The sequence below is a fragment of the Amphiura filiformis genome, chromosome 5 (assembly GCF_039555335.1).
Source record: "Amphiura filiformis chromosome 5, Afil_fr2py, whole genome shotgun sequence".
NCBI classification, from domain to species: domain Eukaryota; kingdom Metazoa; phylum Echinodermata; class Ophiuroidea; order Amphilepidida; family Amphiuridae; genus Amphiura; species Amphiura filiformis.
This window is the reverse complement of record NC_092632.1, coordinates 50,489,094-50,510,784: the sequence shown is the minus strand read 5'-3', so window position 1 is coordinate 50,510,784 and position 21,691 is coordinate 50,489,094. Positions and strand designations below refer to the sequence as shown.

At 37.0% G+C, this 21,691-nt stretch overlaps 1 protein-coding gene across 1 annotated transcript; it reads right to left on the bottom strand.

The window, feature by feature from the left end:
• Positions 1-4,081: 4,081 nt before the first annotated feature.
• Positions 4,082-20,986, bottom strand: LOC140153314 (uncharacterized). Its single transcript, XM_072176039.1, has 7 exons — positions 20,783-20,986; positions 10,818-10,906; positions 9,455-9,599; positions 8,984-9,065; positions 7,679-8,363; positions 6,218-6,396; positions 4,082-4,997 (listed from the first exon to the last, which is right to left on the bottom strand). Exons 1-7 carry the CDS (start codon positions 20,807-20,809, stop codon positions 4,855-4,857), a joined length of 1,350 nt encoding a protein of 449 aa, XP_072032140.1. The 5' UTR covers positions 20,810-20,986; the 3' UTR covers positions 4,082-4,854.
• Between the last annotated feature and the right edge of the window lie 705 nt (positions 20,987-21,691).

Genomic DNA, 21,691 nt, shown 5'->3' with positions numbered 1-21,691 from the left:
TATTGTAAATTGTACAAATGTATTTTCTTAAGATTTATATTCTACTGGCTAATATAATATTTTTATGAATGAATGTTCTTTTAATAATGGCTATGAATTATAAATTGTATAATTATATTCTTTGTAATGTTCTATAATCCTTTTATGTATTTTGCAGGGCCCTGTGTTAGACCAGCTTTGGCTGAATTGGGCTACCCTGGGTAAACATGTTGTAAATAAATAAATTGATGTCTTTGCCTTTATAAAAATGTATACTTTTATATGTCGTGAAGTTATGCATGCATTTCTAAGAGTACACAGCTGCCCAGTACTTATACTTTGGTTCACCTCAAGTTCAGTAGTGAAGAAGGTACACATTTAGCTGATCACAGTAGAATATCTAATTGTGGTGTAGTGCGAGTCTTCCTATAGGGGGGGGGGCACCGACCATGATGGGGGGTCACCAGGCCTGATAGGGGGGCACAAGCCATTTTTCTGCAATTTTCCCATGGGATTGTCTACATTTTCAAATCGATTGGGGGGGAGACACATTCCCCCTGTGCCCCTATGACGCTACACCACTGATATCTTAATCCTGTGCATGTGAACAATGGTGGTTTGTCAGCAAGCTTGTAACCAAACTTGAGGTGAACCAAAGTTTACAGCTCTTAATTTGTGAAAATCAAGATATTATTCCTCCTTGTATATTTTATAGTTGATAAGGACATGAATTCTGTTCGCCCATTGCACGGTTCCACCATATGTGACCTGCTACCATGAAATGAGCGTAAAGTTGGTAGTTTCAAGACATTCCTGGCTGCTGTGTTGGTGTTCTTTGTTTAACTTGCACGTATGTCTAATGGGGGCACAATGAATGGGCCACTCACTAAGAACATACTTTTGGATTGTACAGGTGTGCAGCATACAAAGAACATCAATTCAGCAGCCAAGAAATTACCAACTTCTGACTTTACGCTTATTTTGTGAAGCAGATTGTAATAGCTTTCCACAAGTTTATAGAATATCGTACAAAGCGTAGCTAAGTACCATATTTTTTAGCAAGTGCAATTTATACTTGTATCACACAAAATAAGCCATTCAATATTATTATTATAAGGGCCTATTATTTATTCATATGCAGTAAAATGGAATTTAAGCTTACCTAGCCATCAGGCCTATCCAATGCATATTGTAAGCTTACCTTTTCAACTTCTTGTTTTCTACTTTTTCTTTCCCAAAGATGAATTCAGAATATATTTACAGCTTTATTTGTAGATGGACAATATTTCCTAAGGTTATTCATTAGAGGTTTATAACTGCGCATCGGTTATTTGGAGGGCATTGTGAAAAATCTAAACATTTTGCCTCTGGAACCAAGGCATATCCCGAGGTCCAAAGCAAAATGTTTAGATTTTTACAATGCCCGACATATATACCGCGGATGCAAAGTTATTAACCTCATTCATAACCGTCACTTTCATCTGGATGTTAGATTCTTTTGTGTTGTAAACTGTCATCATTCTTTTGTCTATGTGTAACACAGGTGATAGAATGCAGTTTAAAATATCCTCCAAGGCCGCATCATTTCACATATTAGGTGAGATGGAGCAGAAGGGGACCCAAATATGGCTGCCATTGAGGTGTAGGAATGCTTGAAATTGGATTCGTCTATAATGTGCACATTTAACAGTCCAAGTTCTTATCACACGGTTACGTGTACGCATTGAACCATACCGTCTACTGAAAATAACTAATACATAATTATGTTACAAATAATTTATGATCAATTCCTGACTTTGTTATACTATTTGTCTTCAACAATAGGTGTTGAATTAGGACAACCCAATATTCTTATACAGCCATTCGTGCTAAAATAATTATGATAATTAAGAAGAAATACGCAACAGCGTGTTATTATACGCCTATTGTTAGAAAAATTTGGCCTATATAAAACTCAGCATTATGGGTATTTTTAATAACCACTCCCTAAATAAACAAATTTCTTTGCCCTCAAAATTTTTTAAAAGGAGAATAACTCCCAAAATTTATGAGTAACAACAGTTTGATACGATTTCCTGTTTTTTGAGATATAGCACAAAAAACTAACTTTGTGCGCGACAGCTTAGAGAACTAATCATGCAATTTGTGTAGGTTAGGTTATGGGATGTTTCACTGACCGCTCCCTAAAAAAACCAATTTCTTTATCAACAATTTTATTAAGATTCCAAAGCATATGGTATATACTCCCATATCATGTGCAATATGAAGTTCATATGACATTCCGCTATTGAATTATGAGTTCAAAACAAAATTTAGATGAATATTTTGCAGTTTAGAGCCTAATACGAAACATGACGTAATTTAGCATAGATGTTTTCAGTGACCACTTCCTAAATAAACCGATTTATTTATCAACAATTTTATGATCATTCTAAAGCACATCGTTTGCAATATTGTTTGCGTTATTCTGTTGTTGAGTTATGAGACAAAAACGAATTTTAGATGTCATATTTTGTGTTCGTCTCGGACAATCAACAAAATTAATAGTTGGCACACCTTAGCAATATGTTGGAATTCTTCATTGCCGCTCTGATAGTTCAGTGAAATTAGTATATCTATGTTTGATGAGAAGTACATGCCTTCTCCTTTCCCCTTCCTTCCCCCATTCCCCCTCAATCAATGTTGGGAAGACTGGAGAGCCCAAATGGAAAAAGTGCTTTCATCAACACTGAACAGAGGTCTTCAACAAAGAGCTTATTAATGTGAATAGATGGTTCCAGGTAAATAAATTATCTGTCAATGCTAAAAAACCGAATTATATGTTACTCGGTACCAAGAAGAACACAAAACCTGAGTACAATTTGCAATTGTTTCTTGACTCTGACAGGCACTCAAGAACACCGCTTGAAAAAGTGCCAAGCACTAAGTTTCTAGGTCTACAAATTGACCAGAATATCACTTGGAAAGAACATATTGATAATATTGTAAAAACATGTTCAAGAAATGTCGGTATCATTAATAAATTAAAAAACTTCCTCCCACATGAGGCGTTATATACATTGTATTGCTCTTTGATATTACCGTATATCAATTATGGTATCTTAGCTTGGGGATGTGCATGTTCATCATACATAAATGATCTTTTTAAAATTCAAAAGAGGGCACTTCGTATTATAAGTGCAAGTGATTATAGAAGTAGCACAAATCCCTTACTGATTAGGTATAATACTTTAAGTGTCAGGGATATGTATACATTTGAACTTGGTTTATTTATGTACAAACATGATAATGGACTTTTACCGAGTGTTTTTGATGATTTATTTGTAAAACAGTCTAAGATCCATGACTTGAATACCAGATATAAAGATCGCCTGAGGCTTCCATTTATCAAAAGAGCTTTCTGTGAAAAATCTATTAAATATGCAGCTACTAAGTTATGGAATAATGTTGATAACAGTATTAAAAGTTCATCATCGATTAATCAATTCCGCCATGTATTTAAAAAACATCTCATGCAAAGTTACTGTTAATTCCTATTGTATCTGATTTATGTGACCACATTGGATATTTATATTTTATATTACTTATTGTTGTGCATTTTCTTATTTACTATTGTTTACTGTTATTTTTCATGTATTTAGGTTAATTCATATCAAGATATGACAGCTTACTGTTGCTTCTTCATTGAAATGACAATCTGCTGCCATGTCTAATGATGAATTAACCAATCAAGGATCACAGACTTTCAGGCCTCTTCTTGGCCTTTCCTGTGATTCCTTCACTCTCACTTGTATTATGATTTTGTATGTATCCTATGTATATTTGCTATTTGATGAGTGAAAAAAATAAATGAATGAATGAATGAATGAATGAGTATGCCAACATTAATTTCCTTCCAATTGCCATGCAATAGAACACACGGAATATGACAAAAATGCATGGTGCATATAAATTATAATGAAAATGCATGGCGCATATAACCAAATTTCACGGTAGTGACGTAGGCTGTTAAATAGTTTATTTATTGAATGACAAGTGAAATATCCATTATATATTGATGGAAGCATGGACGCTGGTTCGAATGCAGGCACTGGCTTTTTTATTTCCTTATTTTATGTTAAATTAACAAAATTGTAGCAATGTCAGTATTTATAAACTTGGCTATTATCAATCACCTCAAACATTTGGCTAAAATTTGGCTGAAATGATTGGTCTGGATAGAGTTACCTGTGAGTAATAGAATCATGATCCGAATAAGATGTAGAAGAGCTTCTCTGGTAATGTCCAATACCATAGGGAGGAGTACTGTAATCATCAATGCTTATGTCAAGAAAACATTAAATTAATTGGTATGTTTATTCAACTTTAAGAAGACATTCTGTACCAAGGTTTCATGTTCATTGTTTAATAAAAACAGGATTTAATATGCAGAAATTTCAAATTGGGTGAATCGTTATTACTTCTATGATTGTGTTCTATTGTCTATAGACCCTAACAAATAAGCCAACCAGAATGGCATGGCAATTGAAATGGCAGCCATATTGGTGGACATAGAGACAGGTCTCTAGTTCGATTCCATAATCATTCATACTTCTCACCTGTTTCATTGAATTATCATGCAAATTGCCTTGTGGAGGTCTCCTGGTGGGCAGAATTTTATTTAAAATTTTTCCTTTTGGCAAGGCAGTCATGCCAAATATGTATTGTTGTGTGTATCGATGAGATTGGGATCTTCATTCATTTTGCCACTCTGACTGCAGATATGCCAACATTGTATCATTTGTTCAATGCAGCATGGAGAGTTTACGGCAACAAATATGCCCTTATCATGTCCCTTTTAAATCAAGTGTCCAATAATGTTCTGTGGCCACTACATTAATCATCATCAAATGTAATTTTCTTTCCTTCAAATGCAACTGGTTTAGCCTCCTGTTCCTTCTTTTTCCTCTTTGCCTCCCAAGATGGATGTAACTTCTCACTTGCTTTGGGTGCTTGTTTGCTCATTTCACTGCTTTTACCTGTGCAAATATGAAAAAATAAAAAGATACTGTAAGAAGTGTTTTACCAACATAATCCCATGATTCGCATCTGCTCGGCAGAATTAGCTTCTTGTATTTTGAATGTGGAAATCAATTTGTGGGACAGGCTTTTACAATGGGAGTTCATATAAACAATTAGTAAGGTTTTGGACAAGTTTAGAACTGTCAACTGAACAGCTCTTTTCAGAGCCACCAAACCTTTTACATTAGGAGATAGGCAAGATCTGCTTGTTCTCTGTTGACAAGGGACAGTCTTCAGTGCATGGCTCTTTTCAGACGGGTGGCCTACATGCCTCATTCTTAGGTACTTTGTCCTGAAGAAGTCGGAGCTAATCCTGACGAAAGCTTGACAGTTCTAAACTTGCCCAAAGGAGAACCCGCTAAAACTGACTAATTGTGGAAATCAATTTTGAAAGTGGCAATTGGATACAGTGACATCACCCATTCATGTGCTGCATCCACTTTAGAAAAACTAATCCTATCAAATATCTTGGTCCCTTCACATGACAATTCAATATTGCAGACATCACATGACTTCACACTATGTGCTATGTGACGTAACTATCTCCTTGTTGGTTGGTTCTATGACTTTCACCCATTTTAAAAGATCCACAAGACTTGTTGAGGTGCATACAAGAAGTGAGTTTTGGGAAAATGAAAATTCATTTAAACTCAGGGAATTTGAAACAAAAACTCAGTCAAAGTCAGGGAAACTCATGGAATTTGAGTGGTCCAAGGGAGCGATTGTTTTTTAACTGATTTAGCACCTCTCCAAAAGATGGGAAGTCCAGAATTTTGTGCACTGGTAAAGGGAGTATGTTTCTCATGGAATTTTGAACATTTGCCAGGGAACTATCAGGGAATTTTGTTTTTTGTAAAATAGGAATCCTGCTATACAATAACACTTATTTGTTACTTTTATATATACAGTGGAAACTCATTAACACGAAGTTGTGCGGAATTCAAATTTTACTTCTTGTTGTCAGGAGTTCATGTTCTAATAACATGTGAAATGTATGCTTGGGAAAATGTAATACATACTTCTTGTTATCAGGAACTTCATGTTAAGAGGGTTTGTGTTAACGAGTTGCCACTGTAACAGTAAATTATTTAAAAAATATTCTGAATATTTCCAAAAAACTTTGTTCTTGCCATCACCCCAATCGGGTGCATGAAAATAACCACCATGACAATCTTACCTGGATTCATCTTATTCCTGAAACAGTTGATACCTGGTACCATCTTCTCTGCTGATGATGCGGGCCTCACCACATTAGGTCTATCTACCATGGGTACCTTACGAGGTGGTTTGGTCTGCTTGCTGTCATTGGCACTGTATGATTTATTCTTATTAGTAGGGTCCTTCATCTTGCCTTTCCTGATGATATTAAAAAGTAATGGAATATTATTAATTCCAAAGTTTTAGGGGCCTGAGCTTTCGATCCTAGCAGGATCTTTATCAAAGGCAGAGTGACAAGACAACACACAAAGATGCATATATATAGGGACATGGACATAAAGGAGATTATTAACATATCTACATGTAAAGAACATATGGCCTGAATTCCCCAAGAGGGATACTATTAATGCTGACATAATAGCATAACACAGAGTACATTAGGAAGACCCGCATAATTAAAACCAGAACCCGGACTCTACCGCCATCTTGATACACGCATGGAGCAAAAATTGAGGTATTTGCCTTTACTCGGAATACGCTCAAGAGCTCTCGAGGCAAATCGGGTTCTCTGATTTAGCTCTGTGGGAAAACCCAAGAATGCCCTCCTGAACAGTTTTTCAAAGCAATAGGGTTATTTATGAAGTTGAGGTAACTTTAGCACACAGAGAAAGCACTCATCAAGGGACTAGAATGATGTTAAACCAGTACAGGCTGTGTTCTGGAGAGGACACAGTAGCCCTATGGGTCACCAAACACACTTTGCTGTAGCACACTTGCTTTAGATTCTCATAGTAAGGGGGAGTAACCAGACTTTGTATGCGAGGGGAAGGAAGGGGAAACCAAAGATATTGGACCCAAAAAGAACCAACTCTTACATGATTCCATGTTAGTCATGGATGGCACAATAGCATATCTCTGGATTAGTGCACCATGCGCATGAAGTGCATGCTTGTTTGTGTTATGCAGGTAGTGCACAGTGCACAAGCTTTTAAAACATGCAAATCAATTGTTTGGTATTTATAAACAATATTAATATTTATGAGGCAATGAACTTTCACAGCAACTCTCTTTTCATGTGTTTTTTTTTGTGTGTTTTGTGCATTCATTAGAGATTAATAACTGTGCATCGGTGATTTGGAGGGCCTTGTGAAAAATCTGAACATTTTGCTGTTGGATTTGAGGCATATCGAGGGATTCCGAGATCCAAAGCAAAATGTTTAGATTTTCACAATGCCTGACATATTACTGATGCAAAGTTATTAACCTCATTCATAAACGTCACTTTCATCCCTTCACTTTATTAAATAACACAAAACTTTCCTCAAAAGTTTGTACATTTTGCCTTTTCAAAAATTCCAACAGGCTTAAACAGGATGATCAATAACAGGAGTGCGAATCAGAATCTGTGCAATGGTAGTGTGCAATATAAATAGAAAACTAGAACTACATTATTTTTGCAAACAGTTGAAGCATTACTCACCTTTGTCTTTCCCTTTGTCCTGCCCTGTTTTGCTTTCTTTGTTGATTACCACCGCGTGGCTTCTTCTCAGACAGCCTACCCATAAAAACAGAGTCCAATGTCTTCTTTCCTTCAGCAGTTCTAGATTTCAAGAAGTCCTTGATGCTTTCATTTGTCTTCATCTCTGAGGCAAATCCTTTAAAATCTGCCACTAAATTTTGTGATGTAAGTTTATCCTCTCCACTTGAAATGCCTTCGTCTTGGTCTGCATCATCATCATCCACATCACCAGATGCAAAGAAGCTTGATTTAGATTTGCGTTTTATGACAGGTTTTTCATCCAGATCTACAGCAACTGGGTTAGTTCTGATTGATTTCTGTGATTTGGCAGCTGTTGTGGAAGAGTCCGTCATTTCATGTACTGTTTTCTTTGAAACAGCTGAACTTTTTGAAAGTGACACATCAGCTGATTCTGATTCCTCCGATCCTTGATCTTCCGTTTGATCTTTCGCCATATCATCATCACCAGAAGAATCAAGTTTACTCTCAGAGTTTCCATCACTGTCATCTTCCTCACTGTCTTTGTCTGTATTACTCTTTTCTTGATCGTCCTCTTCTTCTTTCTTGAATCTCGCTTCTGCAGCTTCTTTCTTAATTTTCCTGCTCTTCCTCTTGCCCATTTTGAAAAATTCTGACTCAACCATATCTATGGAAAGACAATGATAGACTTGGATGTAATTACAAGTTTTGTACCAGTATGTGATTGGGTACAGGCCCACTCAGGTGAGAATCAAGGACATACAAGGATAGTATAAAATCAGAAATGGTTCAATAAACTAACATTTTGAGCAAGGCAGCTCACAAAAGGATGGGTATGAAATGAACAGCTGCTTTCACACCCGAATTAATCACTTGCATATACTGTGTGCAAGAAGTATCTGTACACATAAAACAAATGCAATATCTTCAAGACATTAAACCTATTCATTCACATTCTATCTTTATTTTGGTAAGCTCTTTCATTTACATAAGTACTGATCTCCCAAGATGGGACCTCTTAGGAGCTCAATACTTATGTATAGTAGACAATCTATAATCAGTTAATAATATTACAACAACAAAATACACGGAAAACTATAATACATTCATAAATTCATTCATGAATAAACGTGCTGTGTTTAATCCAATCACGGATAATAAATTTAGAATACGCGGCAGCAGTTCTATATACGAAGCCACACTTACAAGTTTTAATCATGTAAGAATCGTCAGGATTGAGGTAATGAGGTTAAGAGCCAATTCTACCTTATGTACATAATTGATTACCTTTAAATTGAGACACCTTGCTCTGTATATGCCCATAGTTGGCAAGTCTTGCCATTGCACGGTCTCTAGCAGAAGCATCAGGCTGAAAAGTAACAAAATAAATGCAGTTAATTAATTTATGGAGTGAATATTCATTTGGTTGCTTTTACTACATTGTGTGATAAATAGGCAGGTCCAATATTTGATTGTAAATATTGGACCTGCATAATAAATATGACACATAAGAAAAGGGTAAATACAACAAGTCCATTTTGTAAATAAATAATATTTTAAGGCACACCATACACACAGGTTTGTGATATTCATATTCAATCCTTGTATAAAAAAAAAAGTTAAGTCACTTCACTGGCATTTGGGGATCGTGACACAATTACTCCCTATGATACTGCCTGTCTCACGCTGGAGAGATGTTATTAATATTCCAGAATCCTTGATACACACTTAAGCAGGTGACTGGTCACTTTATCTCACCTGCTTGCAAACATCCTCCACAGTTTTCTTACAGTTGATGGCAGCTTTGGTTACCTCATCTGCTGAGAATTTCTTGATGTATTCTATCTCTGCTCCAAGACGGTCTGCGCGACGTTTGTTCTTCTCCACTTGCTGTGCTGATCCACTGTTGAAATAAAAGAGTTGTACAAATTCCAACAACTGACCCATTATACATGTATACATGTAGGGTACTATCATTCAAATTCTTCTGTTCCTTTTATTAATATTATATATTGATTTTGTTTTTTAGGTGTTTTTTTGTGTAATTTGTTCTCGCCTTGCCTGGTGGTCAGTATAAGGCCCCAGTAAACTGTTGTCTTGGTGTTCAATTTGTTGATTTCTTCATTCCTTTGAATTTCTATGTTTAAACTTTTTGAATAAAGATGAATAAAAATGAAAATGGAATTTTGTGATATGCATCTGGCTGCACTTGTAACTAGAACCTCACTGTGCACAGTGCATTTAACTTAAATGTTATTGATGCCATGTTTAAAATCACTGTTTCCTGTTTCTTGTTACGAGACCATTAAATCTAGGTACAGTCCAACCTCTCTTATCCGAACCTCTTTTATATGGATCTCTCTGTTATCCGGATGTGAAATCTTCACAGGAAAACATAGTTTTGATGATTTAACACCTGAATTCCATGCTCTGAATGCTTAGAATGACATAGATGTTGCAAAAAGCACTCTAAAGCCATCTGTTAGTGTTATTACCCCATGTTAAAACAATCTTCTGTTGTCACCATTTCTTTTTTGGGACAGTCAGTACAGAATTACATGTAATTCACTTATCCGGATTTTTCACTTATCCGGACAATGCTTGGTTCCATCATGGCCGGATAAAAGAGGTTGGACTGTATTATATATATTTTAAATCAGTAGTGATGCTGTCACAACTGGAATCCATAACAACCAACAATGTTTCGATGCCATTGGATTTAAAAAGGCTGTCGAAGTTTCATCAAATGTGACAGAAGATGTAGCCACACCTGATGAAAGCTCATCATCATTCTCTGCTCTGTATACATGTAGATGCAAATAACAGAACAGTACTGAATTTTGAAGGTGGGATGCAAGTATTTCAGAATAACAGTTGAACCTGTTGATTTATGTCCAATATCTTTTTATCTTTCGACTTTAAAAAAAAAAATCTTTCGACTTATGTCCAATATCTTGTTCTCTAGAATCTCAATCCATGTTGGAGGAGTGTTTTGATTAAGTTGTCTTGCATACACAAACTAGGCCTACACACATGTATGTATACAGTGTAAACTGTACAATATATACTGGAAAAGGTAATTTATTCATTCTGTTTAATTTGGTGTAGCTTTCTTCTTTACCTTTTCTTTTGAAGCTTCTGAATCTGTCTTGTTAACTGATGAATGACTCGCACCTTCACCTGTTTTATCACTTTCCTCATACCAACCACCTGCAAAAGAAAAGTTATCGCAAAAAAGTATCAAACTTTATTTTTCTGACATCTGATTTCTGACACTTGAAACAGATTCATCAGGATCGTTCATAGTTCAATAAAGTAGAAAAGGTTCTTTTTCAGATCCAATTATTCTGGTGCTTACTACTTATTCTGAGTATGTACCAGAATAATTGGATCTGAAAAAGAGCCTTTTCTACTTTATTGTTTTCTGACACTTCATGCTTCAAGAAGCAATTATTAGATATTGACCCAAACTATACGGACATAGTAGACAAGGTTTTTTTGTAATGCATTTACTTGTGTATGTTTCAGAATCGGTGAAGCATGGCACAATGTTAAGAAATGGAAATGCTGATCATGACGGGTATAATGCTCAAAAAAGTTGCTCAACTCAAATGACACGTCATGGTGCATGGTTAATCTCTTAAAAATTAACAGATAGTTCATCAAAATACATTTCGGTAACATGAAAGTTAAAAACTTCCCAAAGAATTGTTTCAATGCGTTTGCAAATTGGCAACGATTAGGTGCCCGAACTTCTGAAGAACCAGCTACCATAAGTAAGCTTATAGTTCCATGCACTATCTATCCACACAGTAACTATTTGTCATGGTTTGAGAGTAGATAGATTTCTCAATCAAGACTTCTCGAGCAAAGCGTGATTGGACAACTGAGGGTGTTCTCAAATTTATCAATAATCTCAAAATCAATAAAGCCCCAGAACCGGATGGAATAACAGCCAGAGTCCTAAAAGCATGCCCCAGTAGTATTGCTCTAGATCCTAAACTGGTACTTCTAAAACATTTTCTAAAATCTGTGTCATCTGGCTACCAAGAGGTTGGCATTAAGCTATTAAACTAAAGCAAATATTTATCCCATTTATAAAAAACAAATGATAGATCTGTGCCTGAAAACTATGATTATCTGTAAGCTGTTAGAACATTATGAACATATCATTCACAAAACATTTTGAGAAGTTTTAACTCCTTGCTGAGCAACAACACAGCTTTCGCAAAGGTAGATCATTCCAACTCAACTTTCTACTCTTGTTGATGACTTACAGAAGATTTTATGCAGAAGCCAGGCAGAAGTTTTGAGTTTATTTCAACTGGTGGTGTAGGATCGCAAGGCGAGTGAATTTCGAGATGAGCTTTGTTTGAGCAATAGTAGGATACAAGACATAGGCTAAAAGGGCCATATGCATGCGTGATGGTGTTCTTAAACTCAGAATTCACTTGGTCTTGTTTCGTACTGTCTTGGTTAAGGTGCTACAGACCATCGACATCAACAAAGAAGAAAAATTAAAAAAGTATTTGAAAATCTCCAAATATTGGCGAGGGCCGGGTGCCGAAATATACATCCTTTATTTTACTTGGCCTAACCTAGCTAGTAACCTCTACCAGATGTTATCACAGTTTTTACTTAGCAAACAGATGAGATGCAGATCATCAGATATCATATATCATATCATATCATATCATATCATTTTATTTGCCAGCAAAAAGGTATATAAAATATTGCACAATATCAAAATTACACATAAATATATAAATTACACATGCAAAGATATAAAAATGTAAGCCATGGAAGGTCATAAAGCAAGAAATTGAAATTGAATTGACCCATGTTGGAGAAAATAGAGAGATGGCATGCCTTAACCAGGAACAATTTAAACAAAGGACAAGAGAACCCCTGGCAGGGATAGCCAGATAGTGACAAAGTCACTTTCAAAGTGGCTAAACCTAATTGATTCCCACAAGAACACAGACAATCAGCACAGGGGAACAGGGCAAAGGATGAATCTACCTACATTCTCCAACATAAGATGAGGCGTGATAATACAATGTAAGCACAACCTTTAGATAAAAAAATAAGCCTAAGCCCAACTAAAAACTATTTTGAATTCCAGCTAATTGTTTTGAAATGTTTTTTGAGCTTGTCCAGGAAATTAAATATACTAAACAAGAATTGGTCTTTGAGAGATGGAGGAAGTTGATCAAAATAAACTGGAAAACGATTGAAGACAGTGTATTTAAAACTATCGGTTCTAGCATAAGAATGGGAGAACTTAAGAGAATTACTATGACAGTATTGATGGAAATATACTCCAAAGGATCAATATCATGCTTGCAGTAAAAACACTTGGCAATAAAAAGAAATAGCAAGATAATTGTATCTATTGCACACAGACATCAGACCTAGTTTTTCAAGGCGTACACCATACTCAAGCTCTCCCTGGTGCTGGAATACAGGCACGTGCCAGACGCCCCTGTATTTTTTCCAAGGATTTTAAGTGTCCACTTTGATGTGGAAGCCAGGCTGGGATACCATATTCAAGAATTGGACGGCAGAGGGAGGTATATAATTTGACCAAAATATCTGGATCATTGCAGCGGACCAGTCGCCTAATAAATCCCAAAAGACGCGAGGTTCTTAAAGTGACTGAATTAACATGGTCCCCCCATTTCAGATTTGAAGAAATCATAATGCCGAGATATTTATAACTATGAACTACACCTAAGGGTTTGTTAAGTAAGGTGTACTGTGGAGTGGATCTATTAACACCAACTCTCCTGGACAATCTCATAACCTTGCACTTGTCTGGATTTAAAGACATTTTGTTAATATTGCACCAGTTAACTATACTGTCAAGATCATTTTGGACAGTGTTGATGTCATCTTCCGCCTGGATGGGTCTGTACAGGAGCGTGTCATCAGCATATTGGGGAGCGATGAGCTAACAAAATTTGGCAAGTCCAAACAAAGAGATTAAACAACAAAGGCCCCAGGACAGAACCCTGAGGGACCCCGGACTCAACAGAAACCCAATTTGACGATGCCCCTCGGAATTTAACACACTGTGAGCGACCTAAAAGAAATGAGGAAATCCAGTGCCAGAGAGGACCACAGATACCATAACGATGAAGCTTGGCTAAGAGCAAAGAGTGGCTGACTTTATCAAAAGCCTTGCTCCAGTCCAGGAAGATGACATCAACATCTGGTGGGGATCTTTGATCTAGAATTTGTAGCCAGTGGTGGCAAACCTTACTGAGGAGAGTGGTACAGGAACGCCCAGCAATAAAACCATGTTGCTGAGGAGAAATAAGACCATTTGTCCTCATGTAATTGACAACATTACGTGTAACCACTCTCTCCAGCATTTTGCCTACCACTGAACACAATGAAATTGGTCTATAATTTTTCAAATTGGTAATATCCCCAGATTTATGTATAGGTACAACCGTAGCTTTTTTCCAATCATCTGGGATTGTACCTTGAGTAAGAGAAATATTAAAAATAATTGCAATTGGAAAAGAAACCTGAGCAGCAGTAAGCTTGAGCATAGTTGATGTGATGCCATCAGGCCCAGGGGCTTTACCATTCTTCAAGGACCTAATGATTTTAAAAACCTCAGAGGAATTGGTCAACACCCGGGATTAAAATGGAATTCCCTGATGGCCCTCACACATTGAGTCGATTGTATCTGGCTCATCAGAGGTAGTAAAATTTGAAACAAAAAATTCATTAAAAGAATTAGCAATGGTGTTGGGATCTGTAACACAAATATCATCAATCTTAAAAGAGATAGCAGTAGGTTTAGCTTTGGATACCCGAACAAAGGACCAACATTTTTTACCATGATTAGAATTGTCATTTGCAATATCTGAAACATAAGAATGGTATTCACGGTTTATAACCACCTTTAACATATTACGACACTTTTTGTAATTCTGCCATTTCCGTAAATCATCAGGAGATTTTTTGCACTTCCTGTACAGGCGCTTCTTTTTCTTTGCCAGTTTGATTATTTCATCATTAATCCAAGGCTTTTTCTCCCGCCTCCTGGATCTTTTGCTTGGAACAAATGTATGGATGCACTCCATGTATTTATCTTTAAAAACACTCCAGGCTTCATTGATGTTTTTACCATGGAGAAGCTCATACCAATCGGTTACATGGAGTTCATTACAAAGACCGGTAAGATCAGCCTTGGAGTATTGAAGAAATGTACCTGGTGGAAAATTTTGTTTAATTTTAGCAAAGTTAAGACTGAAAGCAATACCTGAGTGGTCGGTTGCACCTATGGCATGATGAGGCCTGATATTAAGCACAGAGTCAGTATTATTTGTGTACAGATGATCAATTAGAGTACCATCAAGCTGATTGTCCGAGAATTTACGAGTTACAAAATCAACAAGTTGAGTCATGTTTTAGGGTCAAGACTTTCAGTGAGCAACTTGTATAACCTAGTGTCCCCTTCAGAGAATGTTTTTGAACCAGGCTGAAAGTGTGGAGCATCCACATTAAAATCACCTGCAAGGATAACACATGCATATGAGTGTACACAACTAAGAATCTTATTTACACAATTGTCCAATTTATTAAAAAATGCAATGTCCGGCTTTTTTTGGATAGTACAGACAACAATATAAAATTTTTCCGCGCCTCGTGGATAGTTCAACAGAGACAAGTTCGATGTTGTTATCCTCAAATTTAGTAGCCCTAATTGGGTTAAGGAAATCTTTTGCTGCTATCAAAACTCCACCACCATGTCTGTTACGGTCGCGTCGAAATAATATATAAGATGGATCCATGATTTCTGCATCTGTAATGGTGTTATCAAGCCAAGTCTCGGCGACAGCCAAAACATCTGGATTCTCCATGTCAATGAGGGTGTGTAATTCTTGCTGCTTATTACCTAAGCTTCTCGAGTTAAAAAATATTGACGAAATGTTATTTTGTGGTCGAAGATCAGTTGAACTAGTATATGAAGAGCATGAAGAGTTCATAGACGATGAGTTGAACGAGTTCTCATTCATAAGGGATTCTGAAAGGGGGAAAATGACATTAATATTTTCAGGACCGGGGTTTTCTTCAACATCATTTGATAAGTTAACAACTCTCTCTAGATGATAGCAAGCAGAGCTGTTGTTGTAGTAAGAAACTGGAGCAGAAAAGTAAGCATGTCGATGAGATTTGACATTGTGAACAATGTGACCAGTCAATAACAAAGGGGAGATGAGTTGACGTGTAAGCTTACACATGTCCAAATATTAATGTTTTGTAGAAATATCGAAGCAGCCAAAAGCAAAACATACACCACAGCCATTTGTAGAAAGAAACAGTTTTTCAGTGTAGACCTTCATACAGAATTCTGCAGCTTTAGATCAACAGTCAAGAAGCTTACCCGGATATGAAGTTATAAAAACATGAAGAATCAACCGCAGACATTCCAAATTGCACACAGATCATTAAAAACACATTAAAACAGCATATAATAGGGAAACATAGTTCACCTAGTCCAAAAAGAAGAGATTTGGCCATGAAAAGTTAGACATGATGTTGAGTGTGTTCATCATGTCATGGCTCCATATTAGATGGACAGGGGTTTTAAAAAAAAATCAGAAAATTTACCTACCAAACTACAAATTCAGTGATATTCGTGCGTATTTTCACCGGCAATAATTGAAGATTATAAGCTGGTATTTCATTGCATAAATGAGAGCGTTGCTCAACAAAATTATATTTTATGGTAGCCATGATGTACATGTATTCCATATAGTTTGGATAGAAAATCGCTTAACTGGCAATCACAAATTTCCCTACAGGGACCACAATGTCATTTAACATCATTCCGATGGGCACAGTTCTAAACATATTACACAATGATTACGGACGAGGAATCAAAGAATATATCGCAAAAATTATGACCTGCGTTTCATGACCTTTCAAGCATCATTAATCTCATTTCTCAGTCATTTTATTGCGACACATAACACTATTTTGATTTTTGATGCTATAATTGTTTTTTTTTAAAAGAAGCGGAAATTGCAAGCTGTCAGAAAAATGAAAAAATCGGAATGCCGCTAAAAATCATAGATCTCACAGGCCTGTCAGTAGAAATTTCAATTGAGTGAGCATCATCATCAGTCGGCTGCGGAGCAGGCGACTACAAGCTTTCTCCAACTAATGCGATCTTGGGCAAGCGAAACAATTTTGTTTGGCTGCAGCATCCCTTCAGTATCTCCCAGGAGGTGCTGGACATACTGTAAACTTGTACAGTGTGCGCGGCCGTCCCGGTTTCCTCTTCCCATGTGGTGGAATATAAAGTGCATATTCTTTCACAGGCTCGCCATCTTCAAGACGCAGTATATGGCCGAGAAATTTGAGTTGATGAATCTTGACTCTGGCAACCAGTGGAGTGGTGTTGGTCAGGTTGTAGATGGTTTCGTTTGGAATCCGATCCACACGCTTGATGTTTAACATGACTCTGTAGCAAGATGTTCAATTGAGTGAGCACTGCCTGACATCTAGCATGTTGATTTTTCATGTACACTGCGGCTGCGCGATGTACGCCAGCATACATGTGACTGTGCGTGTGTAACACATAACTGTCATAATTGAATGTCATTAATGTAACACACTCGTGATTGGTTAGTATTTTGTAACCCAAGGCTGTGAGTTCATGTTGTAGTTTGAAATATGTGATATACGATCGTGGTAGGATCAAATACAGCTGTTGATGAAAGCTGTGTTGATTCAATTGAAATTTCTAGTATGTATGATGTAGAACTGGGGACAATCCTCGGGTTTTTAGAGATCTAAATTATTTGCCAAATTTAGGGTTAGGGTTTAGTCACTTTTATGCTTTATTTAGCTTTAAAGACTTAGTGTTTAGGGTTAGGGCGAAGGTAGTGCCGTACTATTTTTACACTAACTTTCCTATTCGTCGAGGATGACAATTTTGACCTCCTCATCTGTTTACAAATAGAGAGGTAGACAAAAGACCGTTCCACTTGTCCAAACACTCAAGTATCAGAAGGATGGTCCACAATAGCGTGATTCACGTAACATGAATAGGGATTAAAAAGCTGTCAAGTAGAACCATGTGAGCACTTCTTTTGTCCAATTTGCCATTAAGATTTCAAACGGAAACAGTTCAGACCCAGAACACGATCATGTCAGAAATTAATATTTTGTTCTGGGACTGATTATTCGGACTGGGGCAAAGGTTGTAAGGGACGCCTGCGTCCATAGCTACAGCCCCACAGATGTAGATGTAGGTTGGAATTATGGCGATCTTTTCTTTTAGACCACCCGAGTTATATAAGGTGAAAATTATGAATTTATCAAATTAAACTTTCGCATCATGGCTAAACATGTTCTTAGCTATACAAACATACCTTTTATTTCGTCAAATAAGCATTATTTTGTTCCAAAATCCATGTTGTTATCGCATCGCAATTTTTGACGTAAAAGATGAATGCAAAACCGGTGATGCAAACTCCAAAACTTTCACATAGCACGAGCACTTGATGTACGCTCGTTTTGACGGTGATTTACGCTCACGTATCAAGCGCGTTTGACTTTTTTTTTTACTGTGTGACGCAATTCTGCATTTATTCAAGATGGCAAATTTCTCGAAAAACATGATGTACCGGTATTTTTATTTACAAAATTACTTCATTTCACAAATTCTTTGCCACTTTCCACTGATCTGATCATCTTTATATGTGACGGAAGTGATGTTGATTTTATTTGGTATGTTTCTGGCTTTTCCGATAATTTTTAAATTGTTTTTTGAGGCAAAACTTTCCTAGCAAAATAGCTGTTTTCACTTGTTTTCAATAAGTTGTTTAACCTTGTTTTTTATCCCATAATTTCCCTCATTTATCGAAGCCCTGCCCTCCTTCCACTATGCCCAGCGAGGTCAAATAACTTTCGTAAGCGACAGACAAATTGCAGGAAAGCGTGCCAATTTAAGCTTCCTGTAATATCTATTGCACATAACATACGAAGTCACAAACTTACAAACTTCAATGCACTTCAAATAAAGCAGACCAGCTTTTAATTATTAGCGATCCTGCAGAATAACTTACATAATCGTCCATTTCATGGAATCCCGTTGCTCAGAATTGCAAATTCCATTTTTATCTGTCAAATGTGCTGTGGATGTGCTTAGAGATTTTATGATGTGCTTCACTAAATCACAGGTGTGAAACCGACTTAATACCAATCGCTCGCTTTCGCAGGCAAGCGAAGCCTCCACCTCCTGGCGCTGGGGCATGACGTCATCATGGACTGTGCAAAATTTCCGACGGCCGGGCGCCATATAACCCGTTTTGTGATTGGTTGCAAAAACCATTTATTGCAATCGTAAGCCAATCAATGAACGCGACAGCCTTAATTAATGTGACCCCCATGTGACCCGCCAGTAAAGTACGTCTAACCCGATTAGTTTACAAAACTACTTTGATAATTGCTAAGCCAGTTAGCGTGCTCGATGTTTAACAACCTCGTAGAGGTTTTCGCGAGGCGAATTCACATGGTGATCCAGCGATCGAGTATAAATTCAGCGTGACAACTGCACTTGCAGGTGCAATAACAATACATGGACACAATCAGCGACATTTACACAATGAAATAATGAATTATTTATGACATGCATGGGCTGGATTTTACGATCGAGGTAAGGTTTTCGGCCTGTTCCTGCGTGAATATCCTTAGTTTTCAGCATCAAAGATACTTGCGATGACCATTTTTTGCGGACACTTTGATAACAGGTAATTTTTATAGGTCATAGTTGTACAATTGTACAAAATATACATTTTGTTATAGGCCTAAAAATAAAAAATGTTTACAAAAAATATATTGGTCCACACGTTGTGCATGTATTCAGTTGTTCGACGTATATCCTTCCACTACATTAAACCTTGACTTCAAAGTGTTTGGCAACTGTTAAACTTGATGCAAAAATAAACCTTGATGTAAAAGTAATAATTTAGTCCCTATACTATAGCGAGGCCTGGGTGGTCTATAGTCTAAAGGAAAAGATCGCCGGAATTATTTCTAGGGTAAGGTTGGAATTTAATAGGTAGGTAACCTAGGCAAACCTTAGTTAACACATTTACTAGTCAGCGAATTCGCCGAGACCGGGGCCCCAACACAATGCACATTTACATAGAAATTTGAATTTTTTTCGAGAATAGGTGGGTGAAGGAAACCTACATAAATATGTTTTCTATACTTCACTTGACCCAAATATATGATTTTTATGGTGATAATCAAGTCGCACATGGAATTTTTTTTTTTTTTTGATAGCAGTTCCATTAAAAAAAGCTGCCATCGCCATGAGACTAAGATCTAGAAACACCCCGAAATGCCGTTTTGGGGAATTTTGCTAGCTGAATCTTTTTTGATGAAAGTCAATCTTTGACAAGATGTAACTTTGCTACGGAAAGTGCTATGAAAAAAAAAGGTTTTCAAGGGCTTTAATTTGATATATAAAACGATGCAATTTGATGGCAAATTTGAATTCACCTAGGATACCTATAATAGGGTTAGGGATAAGTTTTTGGGTTAGGGTCGGGGTTAGCGTTTGTGCCAAAATAATCTAGACACCTAAAACCGAGGAGTGCCAGTACTGGTACATTATAAGGCCAAGTAAAAAATAAAACATGTTTCACGTCCGGGTTTTTGAAAAAAAGGAGGAAGAGGGGGCTTTTTATTTTCTATTTTTTATCGCAAAATTGGTGTAAATACGGTAAATACCCATACTTAGAGCTGTTTTAGCGTATACAATAATGCCTGGAAAAAGGAGGAGGCCCTTTTTTATTTGTTGTTCTGAGAGTTACACCCCCTCTAATGATCACAAAACCTTCCTAAAGTGTTTCTTGTATCTTAACAAGGCTATAGAATGCATCCCAACTTCCTAGACATATTTTTTGAAAAGTTTATAACTGAATTTCAAAAAATAAAAATATATTTGAGGAAACCTCAAAAAAGGAGCGGGAGGGGACGTGAAACATGTTTATTTTTTTATTTGGCCTAATAATACAATGTCAAAATATTTAACATGTTTAAGCTTACCTGTTGATTGAATTGAACTTTATCCATCTTCAAACTCTTTTATTTATATTCAGCACAAACTGAATTGCCTGGGAAAACAAAGCAAGTTGTTAACGATTACGATTTCTTCAAAATAATACCGGATTAAATCCTTTAACACGTTTCTACAGGCAGAAATTTCAGATTTAATCACACGTTAAATTCATCACATGGAGGCCGCCATGTTTAAAGAGTAAACACTGTATACACACTACCTGAACAGGTAATTAATATTAATGAGGTGACGTCATGCGCTGTGAGCCTGGACAATATAAATTATGAGTCGGGGGGATGGCACTCCCACTTTGGAGGTATTCCCGCGTGTGTAGGGCTGTTAAGACCTCCCTTTTCAGCGTTGCTATCACCCAAAGACCCCATATTTTTTTTACAAACATAGGCCCATATGCTCTGTCATCTGAAGACCCATTTCCATTTGATCTCATGTCACCCAAAGACCCTAGGGGCTGTGCAATAATTATGAGCCCCCGGGAGTAAAATTTCCAAACCGCTCGACAAAAACGCTTCCCCCCCCCTCAGGCTGCCAAATATCGCTTGCCCCCCCCACCTCGGCCCGCCAAAAACTTTTAAGCGTTTCCGTACCATTTTCCTCAGCCTTTTTAACGTGTCTTATTTAAAAGGCGCCCCATAAATGTGTGCCAAAAATTGCTTACACCCCCCCCTCTCGGCTTGATTGCCCCAACCCTTGCAGTTCGCCAAAAATTATTGCACAGCCCTTAAAAGTTCAATTTGAACAGCAACTTTCATTCATCACTGATTTTGTTACCGGTAAATTGGAAGCCATTTAGAACTAGAAATTCGATGGTCGAGGTTTCTGTGGCGCTGTTTTGGCTCTCACCCAAAGGTTCTATGGAAAGGTCATGGCAGTATTTT

What these genes read in the sequence shown, in the direction of transcription:
- LOC140153314 (XM_072176039.1), bottom strand. Translation starts at nt 20,809, where the DNA reads ATGGATAAAGTTCAATTCAATCAACAG. An exon ending in AAGTTCAATTCAATCAACAG is followed by an intron (nt 10,907 to 20,782) that starts GTAAGCTTAAAC and finishes TTTCTTTTGCAG; the next exon opens with GTGGTTGGTATGAGGAAAGT. An exon ending in CAGAAGCTTCAAAAGAAAAG is followed by an intron (nt 9,600 to 10,817) that starts GTAAAGAAGAAA and finishes TTATTTCAACAG; the next exon opens with TGGATCAGCACAGCAAGTGG.